Source organism: Argiope bruennichi, chromosome 7 (genome assembly GCF_947563725.1).
Source record: "Argiope bruennichi chromosome 7, qqArgBrue1.1, whole genome shotgun sequence".
NCBI classification, from domain to species: domain Eukaryota; kingdom Metazoa; phylum Arthropoda; class Arachnida; order Araneae; family Araneidae; genus Argiope; species Argiope bruennichi.
Genome location: NC_079157.1, coordinates 121,337,285 through 121,361,652, shown reverse-complemented (window position 1 = coordinate 121,361,652; position 24,368 = coordinate 121,337,285). Strand labels below are relative to the sequence as shown.

Sequence of the window (24,368 nt, the reverse complement as noted above, 5' to 3'; positions counted from 1 at the left end):
CATGTCCGTTGGTGGTATTTTGACACCAGGGCAATTTATCATTATAGCTATTGTACCACAAACGATAGTTCACTAAGTAAAAAAAAAAAACTTCCCAAGTACTATCATACATTTGTTTGACCTTGAATGCAGTGTTATTAGTTCACAGTGGTAATGAATCAATTATACTAAAATTGTTGTGTCTTAAGTATTTCCTTACATAGCATTTGCTTATCTGCTCATAAAAAAAATTTTATTCGATTTTTGAACCTTGTGTAAAGCAAACACCCTGAAACAATGCCTCGTAGACAAGATCTACATCCTGATAAAATTGCTAATTTGCTGCGAGAGCTTTCTGAGAATGAATCAGATGGTGGTGACCTATGTTGTTCTAATTTAGATTCCGATGAAAAAAAAAAAGATTGTGTGAAAGTGACAGTAAAGAAAGTGCAGATGAAATTGATAATATTTCAGTAATTAACACTGAATTTAAAGGAATTACAAATTTGCTAAAACATAAAATGTGCACAATTAAAGAGGGTAATGGAAATGCAGTTTTAAAAATTTTTTTGTTTCTTGAAAGAAAATGGTGTGCAGAAAATTTACCGGAAAAATTGAATATCACTGTATCTATTGCAAATAAAGTATATACAAAACATTATGCATAAAAATAATAAATAATGATTAAAAAACTTGCATTCCCACAAAAATTACGATTTTGCTTATTATACTAATATTTATGAATATTAGTATTATAATAAAAATTTCATTTTACAACATTAAGTAATTTGTTTTGTTACAGTTTTTAGGTATAAAGGGTCATAATACATGATGTAAACCCTACTGAACAGTAGTCCTGCAATTATTTAGCTATTATAATTATTTTATATCACGGTGTCGAAATGACATCGGTGGAAGCTTAAGGGTAATCAAAATCCAGAACATTCTATTGTTAAACAATTATTTGGTTACAAAGATATAGAAATTATACAGCTTGAATTAGTTAAACACAGGGAATATTTTAAACCAAATAACTACAATATTGAATTCAAATTTACATAATTCTAGCATATGAAGCATTAGAAAATCAAAAAGTATCTAACATATTAGAAAACAATGAAACTATTGTAACTCAATAAGATAGCTCTCAGTATGTCCTTATCTTATTAAAATTCTTCACATTTAAATAAAATACAATTCCTCTCTATTAAACATATTATAAATTCATATCTCTAATAATTTACTGGCATATTAAGTGCATAAAAACCATCTTTCATTTCAGAATCAATAAAAAAGAAATATTTACCTTGGGATTTCAATATCTTTGAATTCAAATTTTACTAATCGTCCTCTCTTATTACTATAGGGAATGATAACATCATCAATATCGAACTGATTGTCATCACGTCTCCTTCTTGCATCATATCCAGAACCTATTTTGAAAATCAAGAGATTAAATAAGAGAAAGTTTAAATCTCTCTGTAAATAAATATTTTATTTAATAATAAAATGTAAATACAATTTTAAAGCTCTTTAATATTTTTATAAACTCTTTAATTTTCGAAGACAAAGACATTTAAATTATCTCTTTTCTCCATTCCGCAACACACAGTTAACACACATATAGATATAAAGAATAAAAAGCAAAACAATTTTACTTTTCTTGTGTATAGATTACCAATATCACCCTTATTGATTGCTATTAAGGAGAAACAAGAATAAGTAAACCAAAAAATGGTTAATTGAAACTGATTTTACATGTCATTTCTTAGAAAAGAGGAATAAAATTTTCCTGTTCTTTCATTCATAACACCATTTTAATTAGTATTGAATTTTTGTTTCCCCTCACTGGCATTTAAAAGATTAATGATATCTAAATTCGCAGTTTCTTTATTTCTGCCGGATCAGCATGAAATTAACAATTTAAGACAAATTTTAAAACATTTATTACTCTCTACTTATTCCTTCAAATATATTTTCCAGTATTCTTACACTGAAAATTATCTAATTTATAAATTTTATTTTAAAATAAGCTTAGTATTTAGAGCTCCCAAGATTTATATACAATTATATCAATATTTTTAAATACAAATATGATTGAAAAACTATGTTTAATTTTGAGTATTAACTCAATAACAAAAAAATAAAATATTTATTGAATTCTGGATAAATGTGTTTTCTTAAAAAATCAATTATACTTACTCAATAAAAATAATGTTTTGTTTTTTCTCCCCTTTAATTTCAAATGCACCAATACATGATAAAATAATGCACATCAATATTAACAAGTCTACTTTCAAATTTTATTACATAATAAAAGACAACTGAATATGAAGTTTTTTTAGAAAATTCATACATTTTACAAAATAATATTGCATTGATACTCATCAGTACTCATATAGCAAATATAGCTCTTCTGGAAATTAAATTTTCATACTCATTTGGCAAAAGAAAAAAAAAATACATTTAAAAATTACCATCATCAAAAGCAGACATAGGAGATGGAACTGGTGAGTCATGTGAACTGCCACTAGATGCAACAGAAAATCTTCTAAAGCGATTTCTTGCATGAAAAGAACCTTTAAAAAAAGTAAAGATAAAATTATTTAGGTGGTTGGGGAACATAACTAACAACAACCTTTATAGTATTCTAATGAAATAATTAGAAAAAAGTTTCATAGTAATGCTTACTTTTACTTTGGAGCTTGCGCCATTTTCCAAATACAAGTTTATGCTTGCGAAAATGCTTTTTCTTATCATGATATTCTGAAAAGACATTTTTTCCTCCTATTAATAATTGTACCGAACTGTTTTTGTCATAAATTAATTCATTTTTTTTTAATAAATGACATTAAATTCATTTGTAAAACTCATTTTTAAACACAGTACAATCAAAACATAAGAATCCATTTTTAAAAAGTGCACTCATTAATATTGTTTGTTTTTGTAACTAAACATCAGTAAAATGTTAACTATTCAAATAATAGCTTTTAATTGTCATTTTCCAATGTTATTTCTAAAATTTAAATTTCATAAGTAATGAATACTTTATTTTATAGGAAAAGAGTTATAAAACATGTTTAAATAAAAATTTATTTAGTGACTAAAAGACAAAATGCCGATTCTGATACTTAAAATCACTGTTAATAAAAGCTCAACTTACATATTTTAAATATTACATTTGAAAATGATTTTCATGACATCTTTGAATGTTCTCAAAATACCCCCATAAGTTTCATTCTAGTAAAAATATGCCACAAAACAATTTTTTCACAATGCAATTCTTATTTTTTTTAAAAATAGGAATACCAATTGATAAACCTATTTTAATTCTGAGATATGTCTGTAGTAATAATTAAAGTAAGATGCATATTAAATTCTAATATCTAAAAACATCAAAATCAAACTAAATATGGGCTCTATGTAACAAATGCAGAAATAAAATATTCTCAATCCAATAATGGCACAAAGATGAGAAATTATACTTTAGAATTTTAAATGATAAGGAATTAATCAAATGACATCCACTGCATTCAAATTAAAACATTAATTCAATTTTCTACTGGCAGTAAAGAAAATCTCAAGTTACAATAATGCATATTAATAAATTAAAGCTTCAAATTAAAAGCTATTCAGAAATAAAAACATTTTAATTGAAAAACATCAATTTTATTTTGCTTTTGATTTCAACTTTGTGTGTGTGTGTGTGTGTGTGTGTGTGTGTGTTGGGAGAAGGGGGGGGGGTAAAATCTGAAAACTAAAATGAAATATTAAATCAGGGTTGCCACTCAAATTTGGAAAGAAAAAAAATTCCCTGTGTTTTCCCTATATTATATATATATTCAAAATACAAGGAAATGCACAAATAGTATTCATATGCTATTTAAAATGCAATATGATTTTAAGGAGTGGAAAAAGGAAAGGAAGCAACAATTTAACATTATTTGAAATAACAACATATTAAAAGAATTTACTTACAGAAAAAAAATAAAACAATTGCTTTATTTATAATCTAGAATTTAACAAGACAAAATTTATATATTAAGGGGGAGGATATATTATATCTCATGCTATCATACAAAATTAAGGAATCTGGTGAAAAAAAAATACAAAACATTTTTGTTACATGATACAAATCATTTAATAATTACCAAACAAAAAAAACCCCATTACACAGCAATATTACTTTTTTTATTTATTAATTTTTGCCAATTCATATATTTGAACATCAATTTCAGCAATATGTGCTGATTTTTCAACCAATTTCATGGAACTAATCAACACAAATAAAGTGCAACATTTTTAAGCTAATTCACCTTCAGCGAACATATGTAGAAATATTTCCAATATATCTTTGAATGCATTAAAAGATGAATGTGATGCAACAAGTTTTAATGCCCATAAAAAATCAGCTTTCAATTATTGTTCTTGAAATAAAAAAATTCGAAATCTGTTTATTTTCGAGCATTAAATTTGAAGTTTTCAGATTTGATGCGTCATCTTTTCCTGTATTCCTTATAGATATTAAGTTCAACATCAATGATGACTCTTCTGAATTGGCACAGTCTATATACAGTATATATTCTACTCTTTTGGCATGACTAGTGAATGCCTGGTTTACCATATTATTTAGGTTTTTAATATTCTTACAAAACAAGCAGTGTGTGACAAATGGATTTTGCAGAACTTTTTGAACCCATTCAGTAAAATCAGGATTGATTTTTTTTTCAATCGATCCGATTTGTATTAAATATAGATTTTGAGCAGCTCATTGTTTTAAAATAATTCTCAAACTACTTTGAATAAGCTCATAGTTTCTCCAATAATAAACAAACTATTCAATAAACTCAAGTATGGTAGACTGCTTCTGCCAACTGAATATTGCTTTTCGCAGCAGAGAAATGCAGTCTATTCTTTCACACAATTACAAAAGTCTTATGCATGCTCTTGAGCTGCAATTTGGGAATATTGGTGAAAAAGAACAAATATCTCACAAATTAAAACTGGAATTATTTGTACAGATAAAAAGATGAGGGAGAGCAGAAAAGGCGAAAGTTACTGCGTTACACAATCAGGAATGGTAACATTTTATTTTGGAAGCTGCAACAATCTTATTTTTGCAATTTTCAGATATCGGCATTTTTAGACAACTAAGAAACTTAAAATTCCCTGTATTTTCCCAGTTCATGAAAATTTTGAATCTGCACCTTGAATCACCTACATTTTCCTGGTTTTTTTTTTTTAAAGACGATTTTTAAATTCCTGGTTTTTCCCAGTTCCCCTGGTAATGTGGCAACCCTGTTGAATGTAGATTAAAAGGTAGACAACAAACTAAATACCAATATAAATCAAATAACTTTTCAAAATTTATAATGGGATCAAAAGATATTAATGTAATAAAATCTAAAAAACTACTTGTACAATAAATCTCCTAACAGAATAATTATATTAAATATCACAAGATTCAAATGTCTAAAATAAGGTGTGATAAGTGCTCAAGTCACTATAACTAACTTTTCATTTTAAATTATTAAAAAATGATGATACATTAGAAATATCATAAAGAGATTTTCATTCAGATAAGGATTTACCACCATTTACAACAGAAATTTTGTTCAAAAACTGCAATCAATACAATATGCTCTTAAAAAAACGCTACAAAATGATTAATTTTTTACCCCCCAAAACAAACAATCGACAAATGATAAGAAATATACAAAAACAAATTCATTAACAAAATGAATCATGGACATAACAAAACATTTTTCTTAATTATAATAAATGGCATTTTAATTACTAATCATTTCAAATGTTCATTTTGAATAATTCATTACGAGTTTCATTAACACTTCACGATTTTATCTATAAGCAGCTTAGATTTAAACTTACTGGCTGATAACAGTGATCTTGCATATCTTTTGAGTTTTCGACTCCTTGACTTGGCATCTGTCATTAATTTCGGTTTGGTCCCAAAACTCCTGTGACTGCTAAAGAAAAATACAGTTATGATAAGAAATCAATTTGTTTTATAATGCGTTTTTCCAATCATAAGTGCAACATGCTCAAAAATTAATTTTAAATTTGCTAGAAAAATTTTAATGAAAATGCTATATAAATAAAATATTGAAAAATATGAAATAATTTATAAGTTCAAGAAATGTGTGAAATTTTTATATAGGTGAAAGAATTCTACATCCAATTTATTGTAAATTTTTACAATTTCAATAAATCAAATATTAATATTCTTAAAAAGACTCAATTTATAATTATACATCTTTGTCACAAGCTGCACATATAAAATTTAAGACGAGTTTCTACAAAAATGTTCAATAAAATAGAGCAGGTTTTCTTTTTAACTTTATATGTATTTATACTTTCATGTTACAAAAAATTCAAAATAATAATTTGAATTCTAATGTAAGTATTAAGTTCTTGAAAGTAAAAAGGAAGGGATATTAAATTTCCATGTCATTTTTCTATATATACTATTAGAACCTACTTGTTTCCAACAATTCTTCAGCTTTGCATTATTGTAAAAAATTAACTGCTTTTAAATAAATTTTTTAATTCTATTTCCAATGTAAAAAAAAAAAAAAAAAAAAAAACCATTTTCAATAAACATTGAAATATATAATAGGAAAAATTATAAATTCAAGTCACTTCATAAAATCTTTCATAAATTAACTGCTATATAATCTAACTACAGTGAATGTCAATTTAATAATTTTTTTAAGTCTTTAACTTAAGAATCAAAACAAATTAAATTAAAATCAACATGATGATATATATAGCATATACAATGTAAAATTTTGACAGATGAATATCTTACACAGAGCTTGATCCCAAAATAATTTTAGGGGAATTTCAGTGCAAAGATCACTTAATAATAATTAAAATAATAACATAATTAATTGGCAAACCATTACATGCAATTATAAGGAAGCCATAATTTGTAAAAACTTTATGGTTTTTGATATAATTCTCAACTTTTACCATGGTTTAGTATATACCTAAACTAAAAATATCCAGAATGGAAATTAAAATACACTCTAGGCAAAATATTAATAAATGCAGATTTACAATACAAAATGCAAATTAGTTTCATTTCTTCTTTAAAACTACTGGTTTAGGTACCATTTTTCAAAAATTTTAAGAAAGCAATAAATGTACAAAATGGATTCTGTTAATTGTTAAGATAAGACAATTTACAACTAGAAAACAAAAGTTAAAAAGCAAATATTGACAAAATGGGTTATACAAATTGAAAAACTCAAATTTGTATAGATTTAGCTATAAAAATTTTTTTAAACATAAATTTAGATGAGTTCCCCATAACTTATAGATAGTAAAGAAAGTAACAAATTCTACAGAAATAGTTTTCATTTCCTAGTCATACTAAACAGTATTTATTGTCTTGACACTAACTGTTGGTAATAAATGAAGAAACAGATTCATCTTTTTCTATACATTTAATGTGTATATCAAATTTTTATATTGAGAAAATTAATGTGCAAAATGAAATAAAATTACAATTTACTTGATTGATTGCATCCATAATAAATTTAAATAACAATATCTTCTGATGATGATTAAAATATTTTATCTTTATACACATAAAAAAATAATTACTGAATCAGTGATATTAAATTAATTCCAGATCTTTCACTTCATTTCAGGATTTAATATTCTTGTATTCAAAGGAGATTTAAAATGCTTATTTTACTTTAACAAACAACCGAGTCAAAATAAATAAATCCATAGCAGTTGAGATCTATTAAACTTGACTACAATGTATTATTAACAAAAAACAAAGTAACTATAATATAAAAACCTAGGATTACAAAGAATGAAAATCAGAATTTTAAAAAGATGCATTCAAAATTATCATAAATTAATTTCAAGTTGTATTCTAAGAGATGGTATTAAAAGAAGTTAAGAAAATTTTCATTTGTTTAAAGACAGATTTTGTTTCAGATATTCTAGATGCTTATGGAACAAATTACGACTCAGATATTTATTTAGATTATTCAGAAAATCAAACCATTTCTAAAAATTTGGTTTTTGAATTGCCCGTCAATTCTCCATAAGAATTCTGCTTATCCAAAAAAGCAAAATACTATACATATACATTAATAGGATAGCAATTTTTTTCTTCTTTAGTTTAATGTATTTTATTCAAATCAATCTAAATTAATGAATGTACTGCATGAAATTGTAGAGGGTGAAAAATGAGATTTAATTTTAACATTACTCAGGATAATAGTTATAATATGAATTTTGAAATGCATAAAAATAACTGCTTTGTGAATGAATAAACTGAGTAAAAATGAATTTGCTTAATATGCCTTCTGTATCTTACAAATACTGGCCAATTTTCTGCTTTCAAAACTTTTCTATACAAATTTTGAGAAATTACTTCAAATAATTACTCTTAAATTAAGAGCCTTAAAATGTTATACACTGAAAATTGAATCTTATGTTTCTTCCTCATACAAAGCCCAGGAAATTTTTGGATTAAATTAAAATATTTACCTCAGAATAAAATATTTAAGAAATGTTCTTACCTTGGTGTAGGTGAAATAGGGCGTACAATCTGATACTGTGCTTCATTCTTTTTCAAAATATTTTCGAAATGCACCAACAATGGGATATCTGAAAAATAAAATGCAAATTTAGATAACACTCCAAAATCATAACTTGCAAATCTAAATAGTAAAAAGATGCTACAAAATTTGAACTGTTCTGTTTACAAAATCTTTTGATTCAGAACTGTCCGAAGTTTAATATAGTTAAGGTTAATGCATTATTTTTTTAACTATTAAGGACTATTTAGAAATTTAACTATTAAAGGACTATTAGAAAGAGGAAAAAAAATATTCAAAATCTGTCAACTAACAATTACAGAGATTTAGGAATTAAATTTTACTGAAGTATTCACTATAGCTTTTAAAATATATATAACTATAACCCCCCCCCCTTTTTTTAAAAATTCTGTACCCACAATATTACATTTTAGTTTTAAATTAGTCTTAATAACCAAATATCTAAACTAGAAAAAGAGGCATTTATTTCTAAACTTGTTTTTTTTATATAATACAATATTTTTGTAACAAGAAAAGTCTTCTTTAGAACAACCTAATTTTTTTAAGTTATAGAATTTTCAAGTATGTTACAATATTTTATTTTCAACTTTTTAAAACTAGCTCTTTGTTCCATATGTTTACTTTCAATACAGACAAACTCACTTTAATTCATTCATTTTCTAGAGGGAAAATTTCTTCAAATAGCAAGTATCCATTGCATATCAAAAATAATATAGCAATTGCAAATTACCCTCAATAAAAGCCAATTGCTTGGAGTAAAAAAGGCACATAAATGCCTCTAGTAAGATTTTTTTTTTTTAATTTTTATAAAAATGATAGCATAAAAATAAACTAATAGACAATAGCATAAAAATAACAATTTTTAAAAAAGATTTACCAATTAAAAGTTAATGTAAAAATAATAGAATTTAAAGAGTTTTTAAGAGTTTATAATCAATATGATATATAATTTCAAAATATAAAATCTCAAAATTTGTATTTTTACAAATGTAAACATTTATCATTAACAACTAGCAATTTTAATTTGAAACATTGAAAAGTTCTTGCCAAAACTAAGACAACAGATTTTATAATAGCAAAACTGACATACTAGAAATTTTGAATGAAATAGTTATTCTTTTGCAACAGATAACAGAACAGGCTTTGAAGTTTAAATTAATAGTATAATACCAATAAATAATTAAATTTTCAAATCTTAAAAATAATAATACATTCCATTAGCAAATTCTAACTGAATGTATTAAATTGTATATTTTTGATTATACACAAATATCCTATTAATTTACATAAAAAAATACATAACAATGAAAGAAGGTCTACACCTTTCACTCTTCGACATCATATATCAAAATTAAACTATCAGAAAATAATGCATAACATATAAAAAGGCCAATAAGAATAAACATTATCAATTTCATAATTTTTAAACCGATATATCACAAAAAATGCTTTCAAAAAATGTGAAACACCGGGGGGGGGGGGGGGGGGGGGTATTTCTGAAAATCTGGATTTTTGTGCTTTTAACCACCCAGGAAATAATCTGGTATGACATTTCTCTGAACCTACCCAATAGCTTTTAGGGATAAATTACAGCCCTGCATTGTGGTTGACATCAAGAAAAATGCCCAAGAAAATATCTTGTATTTCAAATTACTTAGTTCACCATACAGTGTTAATTGTCTGCAGTTTCTCAAGTTCAAAAAAATATATTCGAGCTCTTGAAGTATCATACTGTACATTTTTACTGAAACAAAGGCTCATGCTCAAAAATTTACAATCATAAATGTAAATTTTCTCATTGGTCCAATACTGCTTTCACAGCCTCATTTTAATTCAACATGCAAAAAAATTAATATGTATAATCAAATATAAACATCAAAACATTTTAGAGACATTTATCATTATCAAATGTTGTATTCAAGTTCCTGTGTGTATTTTTATCACTTGCAAATTTAATTCATAAATCTAAACCTATGAAGGTAAATGAATCAAACTCGTGTAACTCATTCTTTTGTAAGAGGGCAGATGAATATGTATTAACCCAAAACCTACACTTTTACCCATAACTTTTCTTTTAAATAAATAATTCAAAATACATGTTTTGAATTATCTCAATTTCACAAGAAGTTAAAAGTGACTTAAGATAAACATTGTAAAAGACAAAAAAAAAAAAAAAAAAAGATGGATAATTGCAATTAATACTCAAGACATTACACATTTCAGCATTTTTAACTTCCAACATTTTTTTTAAATTCTCACAGCAAAAGAAAAGTTAAAATTAAAACTGAATATACATGAAAATCAGGCAAACTAAAATTAATATCATACAGGACAGATTGTAGCCATAATTTCATAAATTAAAAATAAAACTATTTTATTTATAGAAGATTTTATTAGAATGTATTTACTTCTAATTGACACAATTTACAAATATGCAATTTCAAAAATATCCAAGCACACAGAATAAAAAAGTACAAAACATTTATTACATAAAAGAAATACAATTACAATAGGATTTGAAATAATCATATTAACAAGTAACTAATTTGATGCAAAAACGTTTTTCCCGTCTTTCAATATTGTGTCTTTTGTTCTTGTTTAATACATAAGAATTCTTAATTTACAATCTATCAACTTGACATCAAGATAGTGTCGCATTACAAGAAGTACAGTAGGTCTACAAATCCAATTGTATATTACATTCTATCAAGACGTTAACTCAATTGCAAAACCAATAAAACTAAGTGAGGCTGCATAGTTTTGTAAGCCGTCATGGGTCATTGATAAAATACCACCATGCTGTATCCATTCTCTTCCAATGGCCCATGTAATACATTTCATAATAAACTTCGAAGATATTTGATGCTCAGCAGTTGATGAATGAGAATCTCATGAATTTTGAGCTAATTTTTCTTTATATATTTCACCGATTGAATTCTGATCTTAGCTGTTATATAAACATTAAAGATAACAATGCTGCTCCTTATTAAATGAATATGTATAACAGAATAAAATATACAGCTATTTGTAAAAAGATACTAGTGACAGACGAAAATAAAGGATTAGAATATATCAATCAGCAACGATATGAAAAAAAGAAAAAATGTTCAGAAGAAAAAAATGACAACATACTCAAACATTACTATGAACTTTCAGCAGTTGCATCTGAAAAATATTTTGTCCACTTTATTCAGCCTTCTGTTATACAGAAAGTAATTAATAGTAATTTAGAAAAATGTGAAATGATTTCAAACTAAACAAAAACTGACTTTGCAATTACTAATACATTTACCAATGAATGCACCCAACAACAAAAACTATGGAAACAAAACTGCAATACAATCAAATTTGAGACTCTTCAATAAATATAATTTATTTGTGAAATTGAAAACCAAGAAACAGAACAAATTAATACATTCAAAGTTTTTTCATAGGCAAATGTTAATATTCATAGATGCATGAATACAAACTACTTACTTCAATTAAATTTGTTATAGCATGAAGAATGAGAACTATGAATAAAAGAACAAAACTTTTTAAAACTAAGAAATAATTACTTTTCACCAAAATCTTTGCTTTGAAATCCATTTACCAAGCCATGGGACAGAAGTTTCATGACCATCAGGAATTTTGAAGCTCACAACTGATGTACAACATGTTAAATGCGGCTCAAGTAATAAGGAAGAAAAACATTTATTTCCAAGATATTTGAAAAACCATTTACGGCCAAGCTGCCTCGAATTAAAAGCTTAGAATAGGAGTTTACTTAATAAAAAAGATTTTTTTTCTCTTTAGGCAAGATTTTTAAAATGTTATGTTCAATATAAATATATATATATATTTATATATAAATGCGAAATATTTTTTAAAAAATCACCAACGGAAATTGGAAAGAATTATAGATCAAACCATTGAAAGCAAATGATTAATATAAAATCGATACACACACACACACATACATTTATATATCACAAAAACACAAGTCTGCTACAACTAGAGGAAAAAGATGTAGACCCTTTTAAACAATTAGATCCTTACCTTTTTCAAAAGAAAGGAGTGGATGGAAAGATGGATCCAGCAGAGCAACTCGATCAAGAAGTGGCAATGAATCTGGATCAACACTTTGAATGCAATTGTAACGCCCAGTGCAGAGTACACAGGGAAGCATCTCTTCTTGACTGTTGCAAACACAGCTGACTGTGGAAAGCTTTGCAATTTTAGGGTTAGTCAAATGTAATCCAGTAGTGACAATTAACTTGCGTTTATGAAAGCTTGAAGTTTTTAAGGGTCGTGTTCGCATACAGGATTCAGTGGCATCAACTACAATAGAATTAGGTTTTCCCTCCTTATGCAACGCTTCAGAATTATTAACAGTAGTACTAACATTGATGGTACTGCTGAGCGAACAATGATCTAAATACCCATTCACAGGTCGACCTAAACCTTTTGGTCTTCCTAATTTTAAATTTGCCTGTAAGCTTGTATCATCAGCATTTTCAGAAACAGGTTGGTTCTCAAAACTGAGCTTTCCATAAGAAGAATTCATGGTCTTCATACAACCAGAAATGGTCTGTAGTTGATTTTCCAGTTCTCGAATTTTTGAAATTAGCAAAGTTGAACGGCTCGCCAGCGCAGCGCGCTCCTTCAAAAATTTCCATAATGCCTTCTTCTGACTATAAAGACAATATGTGGAATGCTTTCAGTTTTTTTTTAAATATTTATATTGTGTAATAAAACAATGCCAAATAAACCTATATAAAACAGATTCTTTTTAAAAATTATTTTAAATCATGTTTTAATAATAAACTTCAACTAAACTTTTAATACTAAACTTTAAAATAAATTTTTTTCACTTTTTTAATGAAACTAGAATCCAACATTGAGTTTTAAATTCCAAAATATCTCATGATTGGAAATGTAAATTTTAAGACTAAAAAAAGATTTAAAATAAAAGGATTATAAATCTTAAGAAAAAATTACTAGACAGAAATTTAAAGTAAAAAGCCAGAATACCAAATTGACAAATTAAATCCCTTTAAGTACTTATATTTTTGATAAAGGGGAAAAAAAAGCCAAATATATATATATGAATTGTGTAGTTTTTTTTGGGGGGGGGGTCTAAAATTATTCATGTGCAATTTTATAAAAAAGGTATATAAAAATAGCAAATAATTCACAAAAAGTGGATTTAAATTGAACAATTTTGCATTTTATCAAAACATTGATACAAGAGACTGTAAGCAAGACAACTATTATCTGTCATATAAAAAAATTAGAAAATATGAGCTATCTTTCTAAATTACAGCAGCAGAACAGTAAAATTTGGATAGAAATTACAAACTAAGTAATTCATACCACAAGAGAATTGGCAATCTAGTCATTTTTAGACATTAAAAACAATGAGTCACTTCAGAACGCATTTGTATTCAGTTCAGAAGAATTAGCCAGATCAATGGATAAAGCAAACTGTTTTATTTCTAATAAATTATATATTTGTTTAAAATGGTACTTCTTGTGTAAAAAAATATTTCAAATCTTAAAAATAAAAATCCCAAAAAATGAACATGCAAACTTTACACAATATTACCAAGCAATTCTCATCAAAAGCAACTATATACGAACAAGCCTTGTTCAGAAATGAATCAACTCGTGACATGTAAAATTTATCTGTATTTCAATCCAAAAATGCTAGTTTAAGATTTAGTGAAATTAAATATAAGAATATTACAGAATTTTACAGACTCTTCAGTTTTTTTAAACAACTTCCGGAAAATTATAGTTGATCATATTATATATCTTTTTAAAAAATTTTGAAAAATGAATTTCTTTTGTTTCAATCCTTTTAAAAACAGATTTTATATGACTCAGAGCAACCACCTCATTATGTTTTTTAAACCATATCAATATGTAAAAATTCACATGATTTTTGAAACTTCTATGAGCATGTAAAAACAAAAAGTCAAAGGCATTTTATTGTAAATATTATTCCCAATTACTTCCGAGAAGATATCAATAGAATTCATTAAGATATTCTGATGTGCAAATCATGAACATAGAATTAAATATAACAAACATATGCATTTTAACCTCAAGAATTTATCCATATATTCTCAATTTTCACAAAATGGATGCAAAATTCAGGGCTATAAAAGGATTTTAACTGTATGCTTGTTATATGATAAATAATTGAAAAGGATATGAACCTTTATATTTATATAAAAATTATCACTTAAGTCACACAATAAACCATATTTTATCACAAATGCATCTCTAAGAAACACTAAATTGCATCTCTAAGAAAATGTTTAATTACTTTAAAAAACGTTATGTAAAATTAATTTTTTTACAGCAAAAAATGAGCATATAACAATTTTAGTTTTTCCTACAAAGAGAAGAAATATTTAAAAAATTTCCTAAAATCATTTTAACAGTTTCAACAAGCTCAACAAAGAATTTGATGGGTTTCCAATCATATGCCTATAATTTCAATTTTTATAATGAGACCACTGTATTTCAAATAAAACTCCTGACTAAATGGAAAATTTAAATGCTATTTAATATAGAAGATGTCAAAATCATTTCCTGACTGAATTTGGCAATTATTTTTAGATGAATGAATATTATTTATCATTTATCATTATATAATTCTTAAAAATGCTATCAGGTATAAATTTTATTTTTCAAGCAGATAAATGAGTATAAACCAACGATGTCTGATAATTTATCATTTAATTCTGAATCACAAATTCTACACTTAAAATGCTAGTACTATTTATTCCAAAATCAGTATACCACTTTCATTTTTCAATAAATAAAATCATTTTTATAAAAACCATGCGTGAAATTTTTGTGAACTTTAAACCAGTAACAAAGTTTATTTTACTTTAACTTTGTAACACAAATAATATTCTGCAAATTAAATTTGGATTTTCTCTTTTGAAGTTTTAAATTTATACATACAAATTGTGGAGAGGTCACAACCTGTTTATCTGCAAATTCCCAATCAGAATGTATTAAAAAAAAATTTGAAAAGGTTAAATATATAAAAATAAACTAAAATATTTTTGCAATCAAAATTCATTTTTAAAAAAAATGAAATGGCCAAGTAAATTTTAAAAATAATTGTTAACATTAATTCGCAGACAGAAAATTTCATATTCAATACAGAATATGTTCACATATGTAAACAGGATTTCCCTTTACTGTTAATTTAGCAAAGTAGAGGACTGCATGCACATAATCTCAAGAATGTATTCAGCATGAAAAATATATAACAAAGGCAAACATTTTTAATAATAATTAATTAATAATCATTTTTAAATATATTTATAAATGCACATTAAAGCTTCGAACTAGTGTGTTCAACTGCCAAGTAACGATCAAACTAAAATGGCCAGATTTGCTAACTTCAATCAAGGACACAAGAGAACCCAGGCAAGAATTCCGGGGCGATGTTGAAGAGAAGGAAAGTATTAAATAAAATCCCAAAAATATACATATATTTAAACTTTAGAAATATTGAAATATAATTAGAGAAATATTTTCAAAAGAAAGTCTTAAGATAAGACAAATTTCGATACTACATATTGCTCTTCCATTCATACTGGTAAGTCATATTCGACTGATCTTATGCATTTAATATAAAGCTTTATAAGCATATTCTTAAGAAACTGATCTTTGTAATTTTATATTTTTAAACCTATTTTAATATCTTTAAATATTACTTGTAATCAATTCTAATTCATTACTGATAAGAAAATAGAAAATAATATAAATAACAGTCAAGTTAAATACTTCAAGCTTATTTCATCACAGACACATCCAAAAATCGACACTATGCCAGCTATTCTAGAACCTCTAGTCACTTTATATGTATTGCAAAGATGGGAAGGAGAATATATTAACTAACAATACATCTAAATTTAATTTGTAAAAAAAAGTTTTTTCAAAATGATTTATTAAAATTAAATTCTGGACCATATCAGCAAATTTGAACAATTAGCCATTTTTACTAAACTAACATACTACTTAGTAACTTTTTTTTACATTTATAAAACTTTAATCAGAATCATCCTAAACTGAAAAAACTGGATCTAAAATTTGATAACATGTCTTTTAATATAAAAAATTTTCTATCACAATAATAATATTAGTAGCCTACTTGTTCAGTCATTAATATCAAAACTAAGCAATTACTTAAAAAAACAGAATAAAGCAAGATTATACAAAATAAACGAGTATTAGCATTTGAGTATTAACAATATGCACAAAAAAAACGTAAATTGCACATCAAGCTTCTATTACCACAGAATAGCCAACAACGTGCTACATATGTCAGCAGGCAATTGTCACAGAAGTAAAAATGATCCTTGCAACGTATCAACCGAGATTCTTTGAAGGAACGCAGTTTACAGGAGCACAGTCTTAGTCAAAAATTAATTCATTTAAAAGAGAAAAATCTCTTTTCAATTTCTATAAAGATATCAGATTTTTTTTTTTTTTTTTTTTGCGAGTTAGAACTGTTTTGGCATGCGCATCTCTGAATTTCTTGTCATTGCAAGTGATTAATTTAAATACACTAGAAGTATCAAGAAACTATTACCTACATTGAAAAGAGGAATTTTCCTGAATAAGGGCTAACTTTCCTCTACAATAATGCTTATGTCATTGTAATCATTTATAACTTATCCCCATACCAACATACAATTTAAGAACTAAGCAAATACACACATAGGTCTCAAAACAACCTTTGAGAAACAAGTTATTCGTACCTCTTCAAATTAAAATTTTCAAAATAATAGAGAGAGAAATTCTAAATTTATGACTCTTCTTAACTAAGCTAACTCTAAACTCAACTAACCATAAGACTTCTTAACCAAATAATAAAAATGAAAATTAGAATTTGAAAATCCAAGAAACTATCATAGGTTCAAATTCCTGTTTTATAATCATACTTTCTTTTCTTTCTTTTTTTTTTTTTTTGCAATTCTTGTTCCATTTATTTGTATATAATCAGAATGCAATTTTACATTTTCTAATTTACAAGTCCAGATGAGAGAAGAAGAAAAAGTCCAAATTTACTTAGAAAAAAAATTTATCGAAAAGTAATGAAACAGCAAACTTAAAAGGACAAAAATTCATAAAGCTTCTCACTTTCAAAATTTATGACAGAATTACACGACATGAAGTTTTAGTTTAAAAATTTCCTTAAATATCCTTTTGAAATAACAAAGCAAACCAGATTAATTACATTAAGTTATGTCTTTGTTTTAAACCCCTTACCTGTTTGAAAATATTCAGGATCTAAACTATAACAAGTAATTAAATTTCTTACTTGCTAAATGTTTTAAACTGCAAATTAAAAATAAATGTCAAAGCTGACAATACATTTCAGACTTAAGAAAAAAAAATTAAGTAATTTTTATCTAAAGAATTTAGTTTAGTTTATTTAACTATATTTAGACCAGAAAAATTTAGAACATATAAATTTAGTTTGTTTTAAAAAAATATCTGTTGTAGAACTAGATACTCTTTCAAATTTTAAAGTCTTGTGCAAAATTAACACATTATTCTCTTAGCTTCATTTACAAATGGGACTGCATGATCAACTTAACTACTCTTGCAATATAAATGCCATGATAAAAGAAATGAAATTTGCAAACCTAATAAGAAATTTAACACACCCTAAAATTAAAAACTGACTTCTATTGGCAAATTTTTTGCATTTCAAAAGCAGAAAAATCCGTTTTTAATATTAATATCCAGACAAAACTCGCAAACCAAGAAAAAATCACTAAATGTGAATAATTATGCTAGATCTATCATACTTTTTGTAAAATAAACATATAAATAACCATTAAAAATTTAATGAATAGCACCTTTCAAATCTCAATCTTTGTTTAATTGTTACTCAAAAGATAATCTACAGCAGAAAGAAATTAAATAAGAAATTTTATCAGATAAGAAGAGATCTACAAAATTGATTATGTATTCTTAATTCTGCAGTATTTATATTCTAAAATTACATAAGTATATATATAGCTATTCAAATTGTATTACAAAGTATTTTGCAATGGAATATTCCAAATGCTTATTCTTAAAGAATTTTAAAAACAAGCATTGTGAATTTAATATTGTGGAACAAGCATCATAGTTTTTTTCTACTATTACTGCAGAATATATTATTGCAAAAAAATAAATTTTGCCCCGTTTCTCACATTTTTTTTTAAATTTCTTTTTAAAGATACCAATTTAATAATTAAATGAATTTTTGGCAATTTTCTACAAATATTTATTCATTAAATTTTAATAGCCTTGCCCTAAAATTCAAATTATTTTAATTCTTTTATCAAATATTTGATTCTACAATTTTCTTTCATTATTAAAAGAAAGAGTCAGTTTAGTATTTATGCGGTTTACAAGACAAATAAAAGAGGGAAATTATAATAGCACAAAATTCATAAGACAGAACAAACCAGATATTTATATTTTTAACAGCACCATTAAGTCACAGGACTGGCTTGTTTAAAAACATTCATGTATATGATAAACAGAATTTAAATTTAAAATAATATGGCTTTAATTTCGGACAATCTGGTGTTATTGAGTATGGAGTTCTGGCGCTTGAAGAGCTAATATCTTGAAGACTCTAATAACCATGGAATTTTCATAGTTGCTAGTGAAATTAGGTGAAAGCTATGAAATTAAAAATATATTGTAAAAAATTACGGAAAATTACGAAAATGCCGGAAATGCATTCTTCTCAAATCTTTACTCCCAGCAATGTTAGAACTACAAGAATTTTAGCATGGTTAGCAAAAAAAAAACAAATGGCATTGTGTTCCGGCAAGCATACAAAAAAACCTTGGAGACACTTTTCATGATAAAAATGAATATGCAATATATATAATGCTAAACTGAGAAATGATAAATTAAGAAAGCAAAAGCGTTTGCTACTTGATGAAACAATATACTGTCTGAAAATAAGTATTAACTTATTTGATCAACAAAATTGTGTTGCCGATTTTTAAAAAATATTTCACTTACAAATTTCAGTCAATAAACGTCTGTTATATAGTTTTAAATAGCGTTTGAAAATATTTCTTTTAACCTGTTAAAATGCTTTAGAAATTTCTATTTTTCAATAACTTGTTGAAAAAGCAAGTAATATATCGGCAAAAAATGCAATACACACACACATGGCAAGTTCTTTTAAAGTCTTTAAATTCAAAGCATCTCATATAGCCAGAAAAGTAATGTGTACCTATAGCAAAGCGACTATACTGAATTTATAAACAGCCCTGTCCCACATTTATAGCCCTGAAAGTAAAATATAAAAATAAGGAAAAAATTTAAAAAATAAAGGAAATAGATTTAAAGAGTTTATGGCCCTCAGAACCACCCGAAGATATTTTTCATATTCATATACAATTTTTGTTGATTTTCTTTGTGGCTTACATTTCACTTCAATATGAAAAAAAGTGAATAATACAGGAGAATACATTTTTCAATTTTATGTCAAATCCTTTTCAAATATTGGGAAGCACATAATTTTAATCTCAAATATCTACTTTAATTTTACAGACAACTCCATGAAACATTTTCCTGTAATTTCTATTATGGTATAGAAAACTAGATTTTTCAGACTTTTTAGTTGATTTCCTTAATTTTTTGTTAGTTATTTTTATTATTTCCTTATTTATTGATCGGTAAACAAACACACACAAACAGATAAAACCCTTCTATACAAAAAAAAAAAAAAAATAATAATAATAATAATAAATAAGGAAATATTTTTAGGTATAAATATAATTTACACCAAAACATATAATTTACACTGATCGGTAAACACACACATACAACAACCAAAACCCTTTTATACAAAAAAAAAAAAAAAAAAAATTCAGGTGCAAATATAATTTACACCAAAAAAATATTCCATTATGCTTAACAGTATTCATTACAGAAGATTCAACAATTCTTTTTTTCTTGTTACTAAAAATGATTTTTTTTAAAAAAAGGAAGTATATTGCAAGCAGTTAAATAATATTTTAGAATTAATATTTCCTTATTAGATCATATGACTCAAATTTAATAAAAGGATGAATTCAAATTATATTATTGCTTTACCGCTTCTAGAATTGTTATCAAATAAGAAATCCAATTCAATATTCCAAATATTTTTAACTTAAATACTCGGAATTCAGTTCTTGCTCTACAAAATCAAATGGCAATACTAAACACAAAAGCTAGCAAGTATGTGTGCTACAGCAAATATCACAACAGAGATATCAATGCTTAATTTTTTTTTTTTTTAAATCTCAAAGTGAAAAATTCTAAATTTAGGGCCTCTGACTGATATAAAAAATTTGAAGTTTAGTGGATGAAAAAGGTTTCTTCCATTTCTTTTTTACATTTTTGAAATCTATCCTGCTGGATGTACTTAAGAAATTACAATTTAACACCATTCCTAATTTATGCTTATGATTTTACTGAAATATATCTAATCTGAGTAACATTTTAAAAAAATGAAGAATAAAAGCAAATTCTTATTCAACTTATAAGCTGATAAAAGTTTTAATACTTAATTTAATAATCAATAATTAGAAAATCATTACTTCCAAGACTAATACATTTCATAATCTCTTTTAATAAATCAGAACAATTATCTTAGAAATCATTGATGAAATTAAGCAAAAGGAAAATAGTTTCAATATGTTATTGGCTTATAAACTTAATAGATTATACAACATATCCATTCATCAAGCAAAAATAAACCATACAATAAATTTTATTAATAAATTAAAAATTTGAACCATAGGCTTGAATAAGAAAGTTTAAAAACTTACACAGAAGTTTCTGCTGGATCATCCATCTCCATATCACTGCTCCCTTCATCAGAGCTTTCAGTTAAATCAGGATCAGCAGATCGGAGTAGGTTTTTCATACTTTTCAGTAAAATTTTACTTGTATGTTTAACATCAGAAATTTCTTCAGGAGTAAAAGTTTGTGATGTTAATTTGTTTTGTGAAAGTTCAGAATCCTGCAAAACAGGATTTTGCAGTGGCAACAGGTTTTCTGCAGATGCATTTGATCCCATGTTACGTACTAAATTAACCAATGCAGCTGTTGATAAATTTTTCACATTTTCACTCTGAAGCAATTCTGCTTTCAAATCAACTAAATCTCTTGTTGATTTGGAACCATTTGATTTAGTTTGTCTCTGGCACGGTATAGTAAATTTCTTTTGAAAATGCTGGACGAAAGTCCTAATTTGCTTCTGGGCATGCTGCACCATGTATTTTCTCAGCAAAAATTCAGTCTCTTTAAGAGCAATAGAAATTTTTTCATGGTGCTCTAGAAGGAGTTCCTTAAAAAGAGACCGATCCCTTTCTGGGACAGAACAGCAAGCATTATGCTTTAGATGCATTCCGTCATTCGAAGTTAATGAATCTACACTGTTAAATGTGAAACATGATGCATCCGAGAATGCAGGTGCTGCAAGTTCTTTGTGAACCCCTGAAGCAGAGGCTAGAAAAGAATCAGGAAATGTTATAAAAACCTTTTCATTTCCTTCGTCTAGAGAAGAAGGAAGAGGGGAATCATCAGCACTTAGGGTTGAACTTGTACAGGAACCACTTTCATCATCGCTCCCATCAAGTGAAAATCGCGATGGACTACATGGAGAAAATGGTGCTTTATCGTCTAATGAGGCAGCAATGTCCACAATGCCATCTTGTATGGGAACACTGCTTACCGGAGAAGGCAATGATGTGACACAGTTCAAATTATCAGCAGATGAAACATGCTCGGGTTCTTTTGTATCCAAGACATCCGATACAAGATCTTGATTCGAATGCTGGGATAATTTAACAGAATTCTCTTGAATCACAGAAATATCATTCGGTGCAACAGAAGTTTGGTTATATTTAGGAGACAATGCATTAGAATTCGACGCAGGTACAAATGTCTCGACAATACCAGCATCAAGACTTTCTGTAGTATTTAATGAACACTTGGGATCTGTTAATGTAACAGACAAATTAGTTGCACTTAATGATACTTCAGTATCATTAGGAGAAACAGACAATGGAGGAGTATTGGAATCATTTGAAATTGATACTACACCTTGGTCAGTACAAGAATTGTCTGCGTTTGATACAGGCATATTTCCCACTGCAGAATGAGTAGAATCACAAGCTAGATCACCACTAGACGACACCTCCCCACTACTTTGTCCCTGTACTGGTTGCACTATTCTCGCAATCATATATGGAGTTTCTAGCTCCGAGTTTGTGGAATCAGGGAGATCAGGAGTTAAATCGCTCGACACTTGTGTCAGGTTAGAAGGACTTCCTTTATCTCTCTGAGTTAACTGCACACTCCTGTTCATCTTTTTCATACTGTGCAATCCTAATGACGTATTAGCTCTGGCTAAACCCATATTTCTTAGCGAATTATTATTTTTGTTCATCGTATATTTCAACCTAACTTTATCCGCCACAGCAAGAGTAACGTTCGTACCATGCCATGATTTGATTTTAGTTTCAGCATTTAACCTAACCTTACTGTTGAGCAAGGATTTACGGAGGTCAAATTGTGAATACCGGTTTCTATCCGATAATTCTGAATTGTTTCGGATATATGTACGAAACCATGCTTTATTCATAAGGTGTTTACGTTTGTTTAACAAAGAAGCGAATTTGTTGGGTAACTTAGTAAGACTTAATTCGTTGACTCTGTCTTTCCTGTTTTCCGAGTCGGCCGTTTTAGACATACAAAACGGGAGCACAACAGGAAGACAATCTGCTCGCCTATCCGCCTTCGTAAGGGCGGGGGCCATAACGGCTAAGCAACATACCCTAAGCGAAGCCGGTGACAACATGCAAATAATGATCCCATTGAACACCGGTTAACTAATAACACTTACTTGCACTCTCATTCGCTATCATCGTGTAGTTGTGGTATGTCAGCAATACAAACCAAAAGTAAATAGCAATGATTATTTTGATTTGCAAACCTTATTTAGTTCCAAATGATGCATTTGTTATCACGCCAACGCCTTGGTATGGCGCGCTTCCATAATGAAGCCACGTGATCTTATCCGCTCCGAAAACAACACTCAAAAGACACACACTTGAATAAATAAATCAATAACTTATCCACAGTAATCCATATTTGAGAAACACAAAACACTTAAGCATATTGCAATTCTTCGTTAGCACTAGAACACAAAGGATGTAGCAGTGCAGGTAGAAAAAAGTTACCACGTGATGTTGACGCACTCTTGTACTGGTCCCCAAATGTGGCTGCGTATAAAGAGCTGGGTAGGAAGACGATGATATCCGTGGGTTAGAATACAGCTAATGCATACAAGATCACAAAATATATCAGAAAAACTTGCTGTTATACGTAATCCACAACAATTTTACGGCCGCTTACATTCAAAAATAGTGATATTCCAGAAACGCTTCGCAAATGGCGGCCATCATAGCCTCGGACACAAAAAAATTGCGACCAACTCCGCGCTTCTTGTCGTTCTAGCGCGAGTGACGTCACTACCTTTCCATTCTGATTGGTCGTTTCGAAGCTGCTCCATCTGCTTGCAAAGTACAATGACAACGCATGAAAAAAATAACGAATAAAAATGGGAGTTCAGGAAAGTAATTCAAACCGAGCGCGGTTTATTATTTGTTGTATACTACTATCAAGCCGAAACACGCACATAATCAGTTTATTTATTAGCAATAAATTACTAAAGACGAGGATATGGAAGAATAAAAAAAA

General features: G+C 27.2%; 1 protein-coding gene across 2 annotated transcripts in view; it reads right to left on the bottom strand.

Annotated features, from left to right (window-relative positions):
• Window positions 1-24,133, bottom strand: part of LOC129974860 (uncharacterized) — a 28,761-nt gene extending 4,628 nt beyond the window's left edge. The window contains exons 1-7 of one of the 2 annotated variants that reach the window (XM_056087628.1): window positions 21,431-24,133; window positions 12,621-13,255; window positions 8,544-8,631; window positions 5,869-5,966; window positions 2,671-2,745; window positions 2,457-2,558; window positions 1,286-1,412 (exon numbers count right to left, since the gene is read on the bottom strand). In XM_056087628.1, the coding sequence (XP_055943603.1) occupies window positions 1,286-1,412; window positions 2,457-2,558; window positions 2,671-2,745; window positions 5,869-5,966; window positions 8,544-8,631; window positions 12,621-13,255; window positions 21,431-23,466 (3,161 nt within the window). In that variant the 5' untranslated portion in view covers window positions 23,467-24,133. The remainder of the gene's footprint in view (window positions 1-1,285; window positions 1,413-2,456; window positions 2,559-2,670; window positions 2,746-5,868; window positions 5,967-8,543; window positions 8,632-12,620; window positions 13,256-21,430) is intronic. The other variant, XM_056087629.1, reaches the window with a different exon arrangement.
• Window positions 24,134-24,368: the final 235 nt, after the last annotated feature.